Source organism: Myotis nattereri, assembly GCF_964212035.1.
Source record: "Myotis nattereri genome assembly, chromosome: 3".
Classification (NCBI taxonomy): domain Eukaryota; kingdom Metazoa; phylum Chordata; class Mammalia; order Chiroptera; family Vespertilionidae; genus Myotis; species Myotis nattereri.
The window spans coordinates 188,183,106-188,202,245 of record NC_138077.1 but is presented as its reverse complement, the minus strand read 5'-3'; the positions used below and the strand labels follow the sequence as shown (position 1 = coordinate 188,202,245).

The 19,140-nt window shown below is 50.3% G+C and overlaps 1 protein-coding gene across 17 annotated transcripts in view; it reads left to right on the top strand.

Annotated features, from left to right (window-relative positions):
* ERI3 (ERI1 exoribonuclease family member 3) overlaps positions 1-19,140 on the top strand; it is a 132,532-nt gene that overhangs the window by 94,633 nt on the left and 18,759 nt on the right. For 12 of the 17 annotated variants that reach the window (XR_013995645.1, XM_081085565.1, XM_081085566.1 and 9 more), the window contains one exon: positions 13,292-13,391. The exons of the other annotated variants lie outside the window; for them this stretch is intronic. Coding sequence is in view for 11 of the 12 variants with exons in the window: in XM_081085565.1 (XP_080941691.1) it covers positions 13,292-13,391 (100 nt within the window). In the remaining variant the exon portion in view is untranslated. The remainder of the gene's footprint in view (positions 1-13,291; positions 13,392-19,140) is intronic. 17 annotated transcript variants of the gene reach the window in all.

Below are 19,140 nucleotides of genomic sequence, written 5' to 3'. Positions count from 1 at the left end.
CTGCCTGCTTCTAGGGCTTGTGAGAGTAGAGCTTCCCTCTTACCCTGACATGGATGTCAGGGGTCAGGGAGTAATAAGGCAGTCCATAGACCAGTCATACCAGACCATATGTAATATGCAGTTAAGCCAAGTGCTTCTGGGAGAACTGTGATATGAACTATGGAGGGATTGGACATGGAAGAGGGAGGAAGAGAAATCAGGAAGGGCTTCCTGAAGGTGGTATCTTGGCAGACAGGATTTGGAGAAAGTAGAGGAAGGCTGCTGTTCTGGGTAGGAAAATAGCATAAGCAAAGGTGTGAGGACAGAAATAAGCCTAATTCTTGTGGGAGATGGAAGAGCCTCGGATCTGGTGAATTTCAGATCAAGAAGGGACTTAAGAATTCAAGCAATTAAGTCCCCACTTTCCAATGGGGAAACAGGCCTGGGAACTCGAGTTGCTATTTTCTATTCAAGTCCTGTTGCTTGTGCTAAAGGTGCCCCTTCCCTCATCCTGGGATGATACAGTGAGCCTTTCTTCTGTAGCTTTGGTTACGGCCTTATAACCTTCATCTTTGCAATCAGGAGATCCTGGCTTAGGTTCACTGCTTCTTAGTCACCAGCCCTTTCCCAGCCTTGGTTCAGGGCTCTCCTCACCCTGCCCCCAGCCCAATCTGCAGATTGCAGGGAGAGTTCTGTCCCAGCCAGCTGAGTGCTGCTTGTGTGGTGAGGAGAGGAGTAGGAGGCAGCCCTCCTCATTCTGGACTCCAGATGCCTCTGAGCCTGAGCACTTTCCTCCTTTATATCCCTCTGCAGTTCTCTCTGATTATTGTCTATTGCAGTGACTGGGCACTTACTGGTGTCCATGTCTGTTTCTCCTCAAAGGACAGTGGGTTCTCTGAGGACAGGATCTACATTTGAGTTGCCAGGGTCTGGAAAGCCTTCGGTGAATGCATGTAGCCTGGCATATAACAGGTTCTCAGTAAATGTTTGCTGTGAATGAATCAGTGTGATTCCTAAGTCTATACTCTTCCATCATAACACACCTGAGTAGAGTGAAGGTAGAGTTGACAAAGGGAGGTACAGGGGCCAGGATATTGGGCGTGCCTGGAGAGGAGGCTGTTGCCTCTCAGCCTTCCTTTTTTCCCTCTAAACATCAGAGAAGAGAAGGGCCTTATCTGACGCTGAAGGCATTTATTTTCTTCCTGGCTGATCTTATCTACTCCCACAGTGTCATGCACCACCCATACACTTTCTTTCTTTTTTTAATTTACTAAGGGCCCAGTGCACGAATTCGTGCAACTTGAAAGGAACTGTGGGCCGCGAGGCTGCGGTGGCCACAGGGGTGGGTTTTGGCCCATCCTCCTTGCTCCTGCCCAGCCCCTCCCGCCACTGCCCCTGGTCCCCTGTCTGCCAGCAGCCTCGCTCCTGCCACCACTGCCGCCCCCATGAGCCGGCTCAACTTGTACCCACTGACAACACGGAGCAATTGGGGCTGGCACCAGCAGCGGGTGCCAGCAGGGCTGGCGCCCTCAGCAGGTGCAAGCCACAGCTGCTGCCCCAATCGCCCCTCAGGAGCAGGGGGAGGTGGAGAAGCTCTGAGGGGTGATCGGGGCCAGCAGCCACCGCTTGCACCCGTTGACAGCTCTGAGCCATCAAGGCCGGCACCAGGCACCAGCAGTGGGTGCAAGTGGTGGCTCTGGCGCCGGCAGCAGGTGCGAGTGGGGCCGGTGCTGCAGCAGGTGCAAGTGCCAGGCAGAACTGCAGCATGCGGGAGCAAAGAATTTTCAGTAACCATCAAAGGCTCACCCCAATGACAGCAACCGGCACCCCACCTTGCTCTAGCACCCCCGCTCACCTGCTCCACCATTCCACCGCAGCCAATTCCCACTATGTTCCACGCGCAACCCCTGGTGGTCAGCACACACCAAAGCAACCAGTTGTTGGGTTGTTCCGTGTTTGATCTATTTGCATATTAGAGTTTTATATAGAGAGATTTTTTAAATTGATTTCAGAGAGGAAGGAAGAGAGAGATAGAAACATAAATGATGAGAGAGAATCATTGATTGGCTGCCTCCTACATACCCCCCAGTGGGGATTGATGCTACAACCTGGGCATGTGCCATGACCAGGAATTGAACCGTGACCTCCTGGTTGATAGGTCAGTGCTCAACCACTGACCCACACCGGTTGGGCCACTTACACACTTTCTTAGGACTGTTTTGAACTGAGCTCCTCCTAGTCTACATGTCCACCTTCTCTAGGCAGCCCACCTTGGATGTCCCACTGAAGGCCATCTTGGTCCTTCTCAATAATTTTCCTCCACGCCTGGTTAGGGTTTCTCCTCTTGCAGGGCCTCAGTCCCTCACTGTGTGGTGAGTTTACATACATGTTTACATGTCTCTTCTTCTAGCTTGGAAGCCCCTTGAAGACAATTTACTTGATCTGTATGTCTCTGGCACCTAGCCCAGAGTTTGACACATGGTAGTTACTCAATAAGTGTGTGTTATTTGAGCAAGCCAGTGAAGAGGGAGGGGGGTCTGGGATGGAGATTTTGGACACCCTTTTCCAAGGAGCAAGGAAGTGGAGGTACATGTGTTGTGCACAAGCATGCACATGCCTTCGTGTTTGAGGGGCGGTTGATGGTGGTGGTGTCATGTGCTCCGTAAAGGATTATATTTTAATTTGGAAAGCACTTTAGAAACTTAAAGTGCTTTGCCTAAGTGCTGACTGCTATTAGTGTCTCCTTTTTATTAGGAAAAAGGACATGATTTTTCTCTTTTATCTTCAGGCCTGTCCAACTTCTGAGAGTCAAACTTAGCAAAATGCCTGCCCCTCACTGAGGACTAGTTACATGCCAAGTTCAAAGCTTTGGACTTGAAACACAGAATTTTGCTTTGCAGACTGGTTCTGACACCCCTCAGGGGATTAGCCCAACAGCTCAGTATCAGGAAGGGGGTGGGAGAGACAGGGCCATTTGACATAGTTCAAGCTGCAGTCCTGAGCCTGTCCCCTCTCCATATAGGCCTAGGTGGGAGGACATAAGAATCTGAACCATTTTGGGGAGTAGGGGAATGACCCCAATGGTTATCAAAACCCACTTGGCATGCAATACGAAGAACCAGACTTTAGAGTGAGAATTGGGGAGGCATGGGCCCAAGAAGAATTGGGTTTGTGTAGTTCATGGATGATAGGACCAAGAGACAGAGACATCACAGCTGCTGGACCTGGTGATGTTGAGAGCTGCTAGGTCAAAGGGAAGGGAGTATGTGTAGCAGTAGCAGGAAGAATTCTTGTCCAGGTGGCCATGAGGCTAGAACTTGCTTTGTGCCTTATAGGAACCTTTGAGGGCTTTGCTGGTTTGAAGGAAAGGTAACACCCTTCCCAAGGAGAAGACTTGGTGCTACAGTGGCACGAGGTCTGGAAGGCTCAGCTGAGCCTTGTCGTTGGGCCTTTCTCGGACTCTTTCCTGAGCAGCCACAGGGCAGACCCTGGTCTCCGTCGTCTGGCCTATTTCTGCCAGCCCTGGATGCTGAAAGCTTTGCCCATGGTTGAGGCACTGAGAGGTGGGGGCTTTGGCCCATCTTGCTCGTGCTCTGCAGCCCCCATCTCCTAATTGGGCCTAATCTTGGGGAGTTAGGGCAAGGGTGGTGTGGGGGGAGTACATTGAGCTCTCTGTCTTAACTGAATTTCCATACCTCCTGTTGTTAATTATAGAGATGTAATAATGCAATTAGTGCACGATTAAAAAAAATCCCTGATATGATTACCATGGATTTAATATCACATGATATATCATTATATCGTTATGCAGTGACAGATGTAATTGAAATACACTTATTGGAGCCAGGGGTGGTGTTTCATTCAATCCCCAGCACCCCGGGGAGGAAAGGGCTGGCTTAAAAGAAGCAATGGGAGAGGAAATTGTAATGAAAACAAAGAAAACTCACAATGTAACTCTCACCCTGGGCAGTTGGCTCAGACTGACCTACTGCCTTGGACTCTGTGATAGTACATGGATCCCCGGACAGGCCAGCCTCTTCTGTAGGGCTGAGGCAGCGTGGCTGAGGAGTTCCTTCTCTGGTTCTCATCCCAGAAACCTCAGTGTCCCCAGGTCCCCTCTGACTCAGTGATGACACTCTGGGAATAACTGAAAATAGACTCAGGGCCCTCGTGCGATCAAACTGAGCTGGCCACTGTTCTCCAAAGGTTGTGGACCCTGCACCTGTGGCGCAGCCCCTGCCTTTGCTGTGGTGGTGGTCCCGTGCACGAGAGGCAGCTGTCCTGTTGTAGGCAGTGAGCAGGAAGGTTCAGTACACAGAGACAGTAATTATCCCACTCAGGTTCTGTTGATGGGCAGAAGCAGCAGCAGCTCTGGGCCCCTGAAGTATGCTGGTAGTCAGGGAACACTGAGCATACAGAAGGGATGAGTCGGACCCTGGCTGGATGGCTCTGTTGGTTGGAGTGTCATCCCATGCACCAAAAAGTTGCAGGTTTGATTCCCTATCGGGTCACAAACCTAGGTTGTGAGTTCCATCCCCAGTTGGGGCACATAGGAGAGACAACTGATCAGTGTTCCTCTCTCACATTGATGTTTAGCTCTCTCTTTCCTCTCTCTCTGTCTCCCCGCGCCCCCCCCCCCCCCAAATCAATAAAAACCAAATCCTCAGGTAAGGATAAAAAAGAAGAGTTGAGTTAGGAAAGACTTAGTAAAGGAAGGTACTTTTGAGTTGAATGTTGAAAGAGAAATATATGTTCATTAGGACAAAAAGTGGGAGAAGTCAGAGAGCATTCTCGGTAGGCTGAAGGAATTTCTTCCGTCAAGTCTTAGAGGCATGAACAGCAATCCCAGGACTTAGTGGATGGTAAAGAAGAAGAAGGAAGCAAGATTGACCCCCACTTTTCTGGTAGACCAGGCAGGTGGTAACAACTTTCACTGGGATTTGGAAACCCAGGAGAAGGGGCTATTTGTAGGGGAGATTGTTGAAATTGATTTTTAAACATATTGAGAAGGAAGTGTCTGAGTAAAATCCAAGTGGAAATACCAGATAGACAACAGAATATATATGTTTGACACTCAAGTAGAGGCAAGAAATATTGATTTAGAAGTTGGAGCGGTTGAAGATGAGGAAGTTGAAGAAATCACCCAGGAAAAGTTGTAGAGTGTAGATAAAAAGAAGAAGAGAGAGTGCATGAGTATACACATCGCATGACCAGATGCAAAAGAGACTATATGGGAGATTGACGGGAAAAGATAAAAAAACTCAAAGAATAGGATGTTGAGAAAACCAGAGGAGAAGGGTTTTTTTGCCCATCTGGCATGGCTTAGTGGTTGAGTGTCGACCTATGAACCAAGAGGTTATGGTTCGATTACCAGTCAGAGCACATGTCTGAGTTGCGGGCTCAATCCCCAATGTGGGGCATGCAGGAGGTAGCCAATTAATGATTATCTCTCATCATTGATGTTTCTATCTCTCACTCCTTTACCCTTCCTCTCTCTGAAATCAATAAAAATATATTTTTTAAAAAAAGAAGAAGAAGATGAAGCAGGCTGCTGAGTGGTGAAGGCAGCAAGAACCAGAAATTGCCTATAGATGTGGACAGTATGGTGAAGATTTGACCTTAGCAGGAGCTAAGTGGCATAATAAGGCTAAAAATTAGTCTGTAGGAGTTAAAGAGTGATGAGGGAAGTAAATGGGGTGAGCAGAGAAAACCTTGAGAAGTTTGGTTATTAATAGAACAGGCAGCAGCTCCGGATGGGGATATGGAGTCAATGGAGGACTTTAAAAATTATAATCTAGCCCTAGCTGGTTTGGCTCAGTGGATAGAGGGTTGGCCCACGGACTGAAGGGTCCCAGGTTTGATTCTGGTCAAGGGCATGTACCTTGGTTGCAGGTTCCCTCGCCCTGGTCAGGTTGTGTGCAGGAGGCAGCCAATCGATGTGTCTCTCTCACATTGATGTTTCTCTCTGTCTCTTCCTCTTCCTTCCACTCTCTCTAAAAACTCAATGGAAAAATAACCTCGAGTGAGGATAAATAAATAAAATAAAGATTATAATCTCTAATACATAACTTTCAAAGAACATTATATTGGTTTTCCAGTTAGTATTGCTGCATAACTTATGACCCCAAAACTTAGTGATTTAAAACAACTATTTTATTAGCTGATGGGTTCTGTAAGTCAGAAATTCATTAAGTGCTCAATTAGGTAGACTGGCTCATGTTCTCTCACACACTTGTAGTCAGTGACTGGAACTGGCACAGTGTGTGGTTGGAGCAGCTGGGGGCAGGCTGGGCATCTCTCTTTGCCTAGTCTTGTGGCTTCTCTCTGTGGTCTCTGCATGAGCTTGTTTGGGCTTCCTCACAACATCGCTGCCTCAGAGCAGTCTAACTACTTCAGGGCAGCTGATGGCTCCAGGGCAAGTCTTCCAGCCAATGAGTAATTGGCCTTAGCATTTCTTTCCTTTTTTTTTTTTTTTTTTTTAGGATTGCTGCAGCTATTTGGAGTCTTTTTTTATTCCATATGAATTTTTGGAGAGTTTGTTCTAGGTCTGTGAAATATTCCATTGGTATCTTAATGGGGATTTTATTGAATCTATAAATTGCTTTGGGTAGTATGGACATTTTAATGATGTTGATTCTACCAATCCATGAACATGGTATATTCTACCATTTGTTTATGTCTTCCTCTATCTCTTTTTTTTCTTTTTAAAAATATTTTTATTGATAGCAGAGAGGAAGGGAGAGGGAGAGAGAGATAGAAACATCAATGATGAGAGAGAATCATTGATTGGTTCCCTCCTTCACACCCCCTGCTGGAGATTGAGCCCACAACCCAGGCATGTGACCTTGACTGGAATCAAATCTGGGACCCTTCAGTTCACAGGTCAACACTATCCACTGAGCCAAACCAGCTAGGGCCTCTATTTCAACATCCTGTAGTTTTCCGAGTATAGGTCTTTTACCTCCTTAGTTAAGTTTATTCCTAGGTATCTTATTTTTTTTTTTTTTTGATGCAGTGGTAAATGGGATTTTTTTTAGTTTCTCTTTCTGTGAGTTCATTATTGATATATAAACAAGCCATAGATTTCTGGGTTTTAATTTTGTATCCTATTACATTGCCAAATTCATTTATTAAGTCTAGTAGTTTTTTTATGGGATCTTTGGGGTTTTCTATGTACAATATCATGTCATCTGTGAATAATGACAGTTTTACTTCTTCTTTTCCAATATGGATGCCTTTTATTTCTTCTTCTTGTCTAATCACTATGGCCAGCACTTCTAATACTATGTTGAACAGGAGTGCTAAAAGTGGGCATCCCTGTCTTGTTCCTGTTCTTAGGGGAAATGGTTTTAGTTTTTGCCCATTGAGTATGATGTTGGCTGTAGGCTTGTCATATATGGCCTTTATCATATTGAGATATGCTCCCTCTATTGGATTTTGTCGAATGCTTTTTCTGCGTCTATTGATATGATCATATGATTTTTGTCTTTCAGTTTGTTTATGTGATGTGTCACGTTTATTGATTTGCGAATATTGTACCAGCCTTGCATCCCTGGAATAAATCCCACTTGATCATGGTGTATGATCTTTTTAATATATTGCTGGAGGCAATTTGCTAATATGTTGTTGAGGATCTTAGCATCTATGTTCATCAGGGATATTGGCCTGCAGTTCTCTTTCTTTGTAATGTCTTTACCTGTTTAGCATTTCTGATATTATATAGCATTGCTGGAGGTTGCAGAGTATTACTTGCACATTACTATGTTGGTTGAAATAGTAAAGTTAAAAAAATATCCTATTTCAAGACTCCCCCTCTTGAGTCACATTATAAGAAGAACATGGGAGATGGGAGACTGAAAAATACAATCTGCCCCAATTGGTGTGTTAGACTGAGCCCAGGAAGGGGAGAGGGAACAGCGTTATCAAAGGCAATGTGCATTTTGGGCGATGGCACCAAGGGTATTTGGAGGTGGCAGGGGGACAGGCATTCCTGAGTGACCGTAGGTATACCTGGAAGAAAGACCACCATTCCATTTTGTAGTACTGAGGCTCGGAGAAGTTTAATAACTCATCCAAAATCACAGTGCCAATAACTGGCAGAACTGGGAACCAAATTCTGGTTTGTCTAACTGCTGAGCCCAGACATTGCCCTTCTGTAAGACTGGGCTCCTGAGCATACCATCCTCATGTTTACCTGTGACCTTGGTACTTGGTTCACCAACTAAAGAACTGTTGGCCAGTTAGATAAAAAGGTTATTAGGTAGTAGTTACAACTGTCATACTTTATCTCCCCTATCCTCCAGAGTATCATGTTTACAGCTTTGTCAGTTGAGTGTTCATGGGAATGGCATTTGGTTTGATTTGGTTCCTCATCTTGGCAAATGGCCCATCAGCCTTAGGCCCAGAGGGTGACAGTCACCCAGAGATCTGCTTAAAGGCCTGCTCCTCCCCAACTTGTGGAGAGATTGGGTATGTCGGTGTGCTGGTGTTGGCTTGGGAGCTCTGGGTTTTGTGGAAGTTGCAGGGTAGTCTGTGCTTCTGTCTGCAGTTTGAGCTGGGTTCTTGCTCCCTCTGTGTCCACCCTACTCTAAGGGCCCTGGTAGGTAGTGAGTGGGTGGGCAAAGACACCCCAGCAGCTGTCGATGCCTCTTCTTTCCTCTTTGAAGGATCTAATGCTGCTGCCGATGAGGGCTACTTCATCTATTAAACCCAATACACTTGTCGCAGCTGCTAAGCCCCCGTAAGCCGCCGGGCGCCGTGTTTGTGATGGGACTGACAGTGCATGGAGGAGGCTGATTATACACGATTCCATTTCGCGGGCCCAGCAATGTAATTTCACAGGGCGATCAGCGTTTGCATGTAATAGCAGGCTGTGCTGAGGTGTCAGAATATTAAAGGCGCTAATGGCAAAGCTCCCTGTTACACAGGGGGCCACCCGCCGCGCCTACAGCAGGGCTGCGTGGCAGGCCCGTCGCAGATGGCTGGCCACTAAGCTAATGGGGCAGCAGCCAAGGCGGGCAGAGCACGAGAGGGGAGAGCCAGCCGGGAGCAGCTCGGCACCTGCTTCCCTGCGCATGGAAATTACAGCAGCCCAGGGGAAGGGAAGTGTGCATGCCTGCCTGGCACAGGGCTGGGAGGGCGCAGTTTGGTGGACCAGCATCTCTCACCACAACTCCACCTACCCTGGACAGGACTTGGGCTCCTCAGACATCCTTCCACCTGCCCCACCCTCTGGTCAGGAACCCATCAAGTGGGCCTGAAGGCTGACAGAAGTGCAGCTGGAAAAGTGGCACCCAGAGAATTTGGAACCAGCATGAAAAAGGGGCTCAGGCACAGATCTTGGCAAGAGCTCTTAAAACAGATTCCTGCCCCGCACTGATCAAGGTCAGAAAGCTACTGGATCCCTTAACCCAACACCACACAGGCTGGCAGAAGAGAAAGAGTGGAAATAGGAAGCAGTGGGGGAAAGGCGGTAGACCCCTCGATTGATGCCAGTTTGCACAGAGCTGGGAGGCAGCATCTGAAGATATGACTCCTGTCCATGTTGGCTGCCCCAGCAACACCCACGCCCTTGCCTATGCACTCGCCAAGCTTGCTCCTGCCATTCTCCTTTGCCCCTTGCTATGTCTTCTACCTGGTGCCCTCCAGGAAGCTTTCCTAGCCGCCTCCAATCCCACATGGGCCTATTTGTCTCCATTGTCCCTGTTGACAGCCTCCTGAGTCATCCGGCTCTGATGGTTCCCAGGGTCCCAGACTTGACTTCCCAGCCAGAATCTGAGACAGAGCCCACACCACCCTGTTCTGAAATGGACTCCCAGGAAGTCTCTGTTAAGAATCCTGGGTGGAGCCCTGGCCGGTTTGGTTCAGTGGATAGAGTGTCGGCCTGTGGACTGAAGGGTCCTGGGTTCGATTCCAGTCAAGGGCACATGCCTGGGTTGCGGGCTCTATCCCCAGTTAGGGGTGTGCAGGAGGCAGCCTATCGATGATTCTCTCTCATCATTGATGTTTCTATCTCTCCCTCTTCCTTCCTCTCTGAAATCAATAAAAATATATTAAAAAAAAAAAAAAGAATCCTGGGTGGATGTAATCTCTTAGGGAGGATGTCAGGAGGGGGTGGGAATGGAAGGAGGGGTGCACACTTGCATGGGTATGCACGCTCCGTAGTGCATATTTCTGGGGGGAGGGCAGGGACTTTAGAAATGTGTGCTGAGGGTGGTGGGCATGTGGGTACAAGTGCATAGGGCAGCAGGTGTAAGTATTCAGACCTCATATAGGTGGGAGCACAGGTTGCTATAGGACCCTGTATTCGCTGCGTGGCGCTCTGTGTCCACTGGCTGTGCCTGAAAGGTACCTGAGGTGGCAGGGGTAGCTTGAGGTACTGTCCATCTTACTGTGCGTAGGGGTTCCATGAGACTGGTGGTCACGCGTGAAGTTTCAGTTCTGCAGGAGTATGTGGCAGTGCCTGGAGGAGACATGCCAGGATTCTCAGCAGGGCAGCAGAGGGAGAGCCCAGGCTGAAGAAGAGCAGTTTTAATTAACCATTTTTAATATCATTTTGGACTTTGGCTGGTATGTGAAGGCCCCGCTGGAAGCAGCATTTGTAAAAATTAAATCCCTCTTATTAGGAGCTTGCCAGACCCATGTGCACGCACTGCCCCTCCCCCGCCTGGGCCCCCCTGAGGAAGTGCTGGATGAGGCCATGTCACAGCAGCAATTGGTTATCACACTTATCTGGGAATATGAAACTGTGCGGCATGACACCCGCGGCCACGGTGGAGACGCCAATTCATCTCGCCCTGGCTCTGACAAGCTAGACTGCCCTTCCTGAAAGGCATCCGTCAGGCGGACCGGCGCTGCCGCCTTCCTTGGTGCCCCTGCTTCCTGCCGTGGGTTCTGGCTTGCCCTGGTCCAGCCTGGTCCTCCTGGGCTCGCTGCCCTCCACCCCCCTTCCACATGTCCCAGTCGGGGGAAGTTCTTGGGGAGTCATTATTATAATAATAATCTAATCATACTGACACCATTGGGGCAAGCGTCTAATGTTATCTGAAGTGGTCTTCTCGCTTAGCTGCGATAAGACTCAGGATGACGTGCAGATAACGTTGAGCTGCCCTGTCCCTGAGCCGAGAGCAGAGCAGAGGGGCCTCAGCAGCCCTGCCGCCCGCCCGCCGCTTTAAGCCGGGAAGCGGCAGCACCTGCTAATGCAAGTGTTTAATATTTGATGGGCTGGGATAAAGCAGGATCACCTTCGAATTGAATTGAGTGTCAGCCGAGAATCTATTACTGAAATTCGGGTGTGATTTGACAGCAAAGTAGACGATGTTATTCTTCACTAGTTACTGCAATCTTCTCCCCGACATCACTTAAATATTTTTTTCTTTGCTTGAGTAAACACACATTATCCTTCTTTTTTTCCCTTCCTTCCCTTTTTCCTTTTTAGAAGGAGAAAAAAAACTATCCAGCTTGCCTTCTCCGGGCTGATAGAGTAGATTGTTATTTCTTTATTTGTCCTATTAAATGGAATTTCTGATCGTTTAATCCGGCCTTTGTAAGTGATTTTAAAGTACTTGAAAGCCAGCCCGCCACTGCTCTCTGGCCCACTGCACTCCAGCCCTGGCCCTGACCATGCATAGCAGCTTCTTCAGCTCTGCACCACCCACTGGCTGCTTTCCCTCCCCGCCTGCGTTCCCAGCTCCAGCTCCGCCCTGGCTCAAAGCCAGCGACCTCTCCCCTGTCCTTGAGTCTCACACTCAGCCCCCAATTTGTGGTTGCAGCTGTGACTTGGGAAAGGGTGGGAGGGTTGGCTGGGAAGTTGGGCTGTGGCTAGTACCTCTGTGGTCAAGGATAATGGCTTTGGAGGGTGCTAAGGGTGAAGTACACTGACTCCTAGCCTTTCAGTTCCCCAGGTGGCCGAGGCTTGGTTCCTGCTGCTGGGAACGAAGGATACTAGCCCTCTGCCCAGCTCCTCAGCCCTGGCACGGACTTTGTGTCCAGCTTCCTGCCTTTGTTTCTGAACCTATGCTGGGTGCTCTCCCTTATGAAGGAGTCTGTGGTGGGCTGGGGACCTCTTGGGCATAGTGATGGGCAGGGGCACTTCAGTGCCTGTCTGACCATGGCTACGGTCACTTTAGTATCATCAGCGGACTCACCATCTAACTTCTGGGGACTCACCCAAGCTTCATCCCCATTGACCACTGTCCCACATGCTTCCTGCCACTGGGAGAAGGCAGCCTGATGTTTGGGGACTTCTAAAGTGAGTGGAAGGATAATGTTTGAAGTGTCAGCTAGCTATGCAAGCCCACTGGTAGGGGCCCAGGACTTTGCCAGCAGGCTGAGCAGGAATTAAATTCCCAATGGGCCACTTAATGGTGTTCTAACCCTTGTATGTCTCTTCTTTCTGGGTCTCAGTTTCCTCACCTGTGACATCAGGTCATCATGCCTGTAAGGACTGTAAGAGCAGGTGCCGTCCCTGTCCTGCCATGTACCTTACTCCTCCTTCCCCATGGAGTTTGGCCGCTGTCAGGTGACAGGAGTAGGGGATGGAGGGGAGCAATGAAGTGCTGGGGGTCTGAGCAGATCGATGCCCCCAGCACTTCCTTCCCCAACCCCAGGAAAACAATTAAGTACAGATCGATGGGTGGCCGCTTTGAATATGCATAAGTGAGCACTTGACCTTCAGCAGAGATCTGCTTCTCCTACCACACACACACACACACACACACACACACACACACACACACACCCTTCATGTGCTCCCCTCACTGCTGCTTGAGTCACCAGGTGACTTTACCCCTCCCCAGTTGAACACTCACATGGCACTCAGCCTTCTACAGTCTCGCCTGTCTCTGGGTCAAAAGCAACTTGACCACAGGCAGGTGGGGCCCCCCTCACTTTGGTTTTCCTATCTGTGAAGTTTGAATACGTTAGTCTCCAAGTCGTCCGGACCACAGGCTCTGCGACCAGTAATGCTATGGGAGGGGGCCCAGCAGAGTGCTGAGGACTCTGGAGAGGAGGGAATTTAAGGTGAAGGGGGTCCCGTGATGAGAGGCGGGGTCCTGACAAGGAGGGTCTTAGTAACTAGGAGCTCTCTAGAGGAGTTGTGAGGGGGCACCCAGTGAGGGCCAGAGGGAGATGCCCAGGAGAAAGGGAGCTCTAGAGGCAGAAGGGGTTTTGGGTGGCAAGGGGACCCCGTGAGGGGACGATCGTGAAGTGGTATGATGAGAATAAGTCCTTGGGGGAAAGGTTTGATGGGGGGAGTGATGGGTTGGTTCAGGGTCAGGGCCTCTGTTAACCATTCTTGCCTCCTGTCTTCCAGGCTTACAGCTTCGCCATGGGCTGCTGGCCCAAGAACGGACTTCTAGACATGAACAAGGGCCTCAGCCTGCAGCACATAGGCCGGCCCCACAGCGGCATTGGTCAGTCCTTCCACATGTCCCCCTGGCAGCCTGGTCAGTCTCCTGTCCACATGCCCCAGTCCCCTGGCTCACAGAGGGGTTCTCTGGCTTTTTTTGAGCTCTAACAAGGTGCTCTCCGTAGCTGGGGAGAGCGGGGAAAGGGGGGTATGAAGGGAGAATGAAACCAGACCATTGGAAAGGGTCTCTCAAAACAATATTTAGGAGGAGACTGGGGTCTGGGCTTTGGGTGGGTCACAGGTGGCCTTGGATTCAAACCAAGCTACCCCTGCCTCTGACTGAATCTCTGGTGGGAGATGTCCTCAGAGAGGTGGGTACATGTCAGCTCACCCACCCCCCGTGGAGCTGGAGGAGGCTGTTTAATATTGTTTCAAGTCTGTGGCCACTAAACTGGGCGATCAATGGGAGTTAAGGAGATGAATTATTTAAACCTCACCAGCTTTTAATTAGTCGGGGTCCTTCTGACCGATGGCTCCGTCCACAGGGTATTGACTCCCCCGCAGGAGCAGCAGCCTCCATTGAACGGTGCCTGGGTTGGGAGGGGCCACTTGGGGTACCAGGTGGGGGTGCACCCTCAGGGGGATTACTGCTTGGAAGGAGCTGAAATGGCCATGGTTCTAGGCATTGGAGGCTCTGCTAGCCTCTCATCTCTCAGTATGGATACGTGTCTGTCTGTGAGTGACTGTGTGTGTGTGTGTGTGTGTGTGTGTGTGTGTGTGCGCGCGCGTGCGCGTGCATGTACATTTGGCAACTTCAGCTGCATGTCTCCGTGTGTCTAAGAGTATATGTGTATCCGTGTATGTCTATATTTGAGGGATGCATGTGTATAGCAGTATATCTCTATATTTTCCTGAGGGCATGTGTCTGTATATGGGAGCAGTCATCAGCTTGTCAGAAAGTATGTCTGTTCATTTCTATGTGTCTTATTTTGTGTGCATGTGCATACATGTGCATGCAAATGGTTTTTAGCAGGCAAGGCTTTGTTCCCAGTGGGGAGGAACGGGGGTATTCTTGGGTGGCTTTATGACATTATCATAACCAATGTACCTTTGGGAAGGTATCAGGGGCTGAAGGAAGGGACTGGCAAGATAAACCAAAGGAACCAGTCACTTGCTACAGATGAGCCCCTCATCCTTTCCACAGACATCATTGGTGCCTGGTGGGTGCTGGGCATTCTGAGTAGAAGTTCCTGTCCTCAGGGAGCTCACATCCTGGAGGAGACTGAGATTGAACTGGGCATTTGCTACCCAGGCCGCTGAGGGCTGTGTTAGAAACACCTGGGCTGCCCCAAACAAGGTTTTCTCTGTTGCCAAATGGCTTCTCTCCTTCACTTACATCTCACTGACTTCTGGGATGCCCTGTATCATTCTTGTTGGGGGTGGGGTGTGGTAAGGATTTGGGGGGTACCCCACAGCAATTGCTGTTGTCTCCCAACTGCTGTTCTATGCAATCTAGTGGCGACCCCAAACTTAGCAAGGTGATATGCCTGGGAGGTGAGCAGAAAGTTTCCTAGAGAAGAGGACACTTGAGTCAGCAGATCCTTGAAGGATGAATAGGAGTTTGTTAGGCAGAAAAATGGGGAAAGGATTTTCTTCTTAGGGGGAAGTGTACAAAGCCTGAGGGCACGAGGAAGCCTGGCATACTGAGATGGCAGGTGAGACATCTACAAATAGTTTCCAGTGACTGCAGTGGGACCTTTGGGTTAGGGAATGGCTAAAAAATCAGTAGGGACGTAACCTGCCTGGGATGGCAGGTTAAAGGGAGTGGATTTCTCATGAGGTTTTGATGAGACAGGAGGTTTGTGAGAAAACAGCGTGATCAGAGCTCTGATTCAGACACACTGAGGCACTCTGTGCTGCACAAACTACTTCTTAATAGGTGCTCAATAAATCCAGTCAGGTGGTGAATGAACACGTAGATGAGTCAATGAAAGAGTGATGGGAAAGGGAGAGACCAGAGAACGAGGACCAGTGAGAGGACTTGCATTGGCCCAGGGGAGGAGGAACTGCCTGTAATTGAGTTTGGCCAGTGGCAGGGACCAGCCAGACTGGGTTAACTCCCCCTGCACAGGGAGCTGGGTGCCCTCCCTCCATGTATCTGTCCAGGGTATATTTTTGAGAGGAAGGGCTTCCTTGTTTCCACTGTTTGCTGCCTCCTGGGACTCAGTGGTGCCATTCTCTCTTCACTCATGTCAATTCTGGGTTAGGACCCCTGAAGTGTTCCTTTCTTCTTTATAAGAGAAGGTTTTTCCATCTGGGTGGGCCCCAGGGGACAGCCCAAGGCTGTGAGCGACAACACAGTAGGGCTTTGGAGCCAGTTGTTCTAGTTTTACCGTCCAGAGCCCTGTGACCTTGGACAAGGGATGGTGCTACTGCCTCTCGTGGCTGTTGGGAAGGTTCAGGGAAGTCAGCTGTGTGAAGGGCTTGCGCAGTGCCTGGCACACAGTGGGTACTCAAGGACACTGGGGATTCCTGGTATTTGGTGTTTGTATTTTTGAATGAAGGGAGCTGCCCTGCCAGCTCCTGGTTGGCTCTGAGGTGTGGGTGAGGGTTCTTGGAAGGGAGGGAAGATGCAGGGCATTAATTGGGCTGGGAGAGGCGGGGAGGGGAGGCATGGGTTTTGAGCAGTGAGGTTAATGGCCCTCGCGCCAAAGAGACAGCTTTAATGAGCTTCAGCTGGCGGTGCCCCGAGTTACTGTGCGTGCTAAAAGGGTCGTGCTGTAAGAGTTTGATGTGGACTATTTCCCAGCCCTGGGGTCAGGGGTCAGCTCCTGTCACTGGCCACTCAGGCTGGTCCTCAGTGACATGGTGCTAATTAACTCTGTGAGGAGCTGCCAGCCTGGAGTGGGGAGTGGTATGTATATTGGGGGTGGGGGTGAGGCAGCATTGGTTATGCTGGGCAAGGGTTCTGCAGATCCCATAGCTTAGCCATCTCCAGGATCTGCTTGGTTCTCCCAGATTACCAATGACCCTAAACCCACTGATGATCCTGAGCCTCTTTCTTAGGTATGTGTAGCAGGAGAAGCCTGTGGGGTCTACATTGCGGGGACTCCTGCCAAGCATTGAGTGGTGGGGGTGCTGAGAGAGCAAGGGAGCAGGCATACGGGAGGGGTGGACTGATGGGAGGGGCAGCTACAGAAGGGAGATGGCTGTTAGGATGGCTATGGGTGGCTGAGTTGTTTGAGGGGGAGTGTGGGAACGTCCGGGCAGAGGAGTGACCTGGTCAGAACAGCCCAAGAGTGTGTGCAGGGAAGACTAGTGAGGAGAAACTGCAGAAGGGGAGGTGCAGTAAGGTACATGGGGGTGATGGTTAATTCAGAGCCAGCAGTGGCTGTGGGAATGAGTCAGGACCAAGTCAGTGAACATTTACTTCGCTCCTGCTATGTGATAAGTGCTAGAAATGTGTTGGTGAAGATGACAGACACAGTGGGACACAGTGCCCAGCCCTCACAGAGCCCACAGGCACCGTCCAGGAGCGGGTAACGGCTTGGCCCTGGGGACTGAGGGAGAGGGGGCCCAGCGATGGAAGCAGTGAAGCTCTGGGAGGACGGGCTGTGGGCTGTCAGCATGGCCTCGCAGTCAGGAGGACGCCTCTTGGGGGGGGGATTGGCCTGGTGAGCCTGGTGAGCAGAGAGCTGCTGGAGCGGCTTGTGGGTGAGGAGGGACTGCGTGTGTGTAGAACTGGCTGTTTCGTGGGCTCTGTCAGCTTCCTTGGCTTGGGCCAAAGATTCTCGGCAGGCAGCCTCCACAGGGACTGATCAGTGCTGTGCTTCTTTCCTTTCAGCCCAGGGTCAGCAAGACACGCACCTTATTTGGGGGCATTTATGTTAACAAATTTAATTTTCACACCAGTATTATGAAGGCAGACATCATCATTCCCATTGTATAAGGCAGGAAACTGAGGCTTAACTAGTTAAGTTACTTGTCTGAGGTCACTCAGCCAATTGACTTGAGGAGTCAGGATTCAAACCCAGGACCGTATAAATGCTAAGCCTATGTTCTTATCACTGTGCAGAACTGGGAGTACCTTTTAGTGTCAGGCTTTGTGCTACCAACAGAGACAAGAAGGAAGAAAATAAGCTCACTTCCCTCGTTCCCTTCAGTGTCAGTGGAACTTACAGGCCGTGACAAAGCTTCAGTAGCAACAACTGAGGAAGAACGGAAAGGAAGCACTGCCGCCCCTTCTCTCCTGCCGTAGTCGCGCTCAGAGCCAAGGCCCCACAACCACTAGCTTCTGACCTCTTTCTGACCCCGACAGTCCTTACTCTGTGAGTTCCGTTTGCTCTCTACCTCTTGGCTCAGGAAAACCTGTGCATCTTCCAGGGGCCACCTCCTCTGAGAATCCTGCCTGGCCCCCCCAGTGAGGGTGTACAGAATACACCTTTAGTCCCTGATCATAATTTGTTTGCTAATGATCAGTCCCCACATACTTGACCTCTCTAAGGGCAAGACCCAGGCCTCCTTGGCTTCTTTCTTTTGGGAAGTCTGCAAAGGAAGTGTTAGTAAACCTCACCAGTTGTTGGGACGTGGAGGCCCATGGACTGCTGGTTTCAGCTGTCTGGGAGAATAACTGGAACCTTCCCTCATGTCCAGCTGGGTGGTCCTGCCCTGGCTGCTTAACCCCTCTGCTCAGGAACTGAGGAGGGTCCCTCTGAGGCTCCTGGTAAGGCAGGATGGCCAGACAACAAGTGGATTCTCTCAGGAGTTTGTTGCCCAGCACAGTTTGGCAAGAGAGCTGGGCTGCCAAGTGGCAGGATGGGGGTCTGGCCCCAGGAGGGCAGTACTGGCCTGTGGTCTCCCCTAAAGGAGTGGGGTGTCTATCAAGAGCCTAGTCAGAGCGCATTAGCTCTGTGACATGGATCTCATTAGTGCCCGTGAGAGGTGTCACTGCAGGAGAATCGCCGGCTCAGGGAGACTCTTGTACCAAAAGGAAGAAAGGACAGTGACAGCCTTTTCTCTGCTGCTTCTGCCACCAGCTCCCTGGGCCGCCCGCCCTCCTCCTAGTGGAGGTGTGGGGGTGCTGGCTAATGAGCTCGCCTACAGTACAGCTTTGCCTTCCCCTCCTTGAAGTTCTCCGGGTCCCTCTGAAGACCTCAGGCCTAGGATTAGCACACAGCAAACACCAGCCCCCCTCTTGCCCAGCAGGGAGTTCCTTCTGATCACCCTGCCTCTGCTAGCATAGCCAAGGGAAAGGAGGTGGGGCCCAGACAGCCTCTGTGGCCAGCAGGAGGCGGCTTTCCCTTGTGGATGGCTCAAGCCCTCTGCCTCCTTAACCATGTCCACTTCTCTGCAGTGGGCTCTTTCTTCCCAGGTTTGTGATCTCTGCCCCTCCCTTTTCCTGTGACATCTCCCATCCTGGCAGGGCCTCCATCCCTGTGATAAACCTTCCTCCCAACACAAGGAAGAATTTGGGGACTCTGCCCCAGGGTTCAACAGAATGTGGCTTTTAAATATAATCTAATACAGGACTTTCTGGCTCAGCTTGGATTTCAGAATTAGCAAGAGCCCAGTGTCTGGTTTTCAGATGACCTGATGGTGTGAAGTATTGATATGAGGCCCCAGCAGGCCTGATAGCCCCTCCCTGGCTGTCCTAGAGGGGACCTCCCCCTGCTTCAGACAGTTGCCTTGTGGGGAGGGCCCAGTGACAGTGGAGTGCATGCTTCCCCAGCACTACCCCCACTCCTGTCTGTTCTTTGTGGTGTCTCCCAAAGAAAGTGAGGATGATGGATGGCCATGAGAGAAGAGGACTCTCC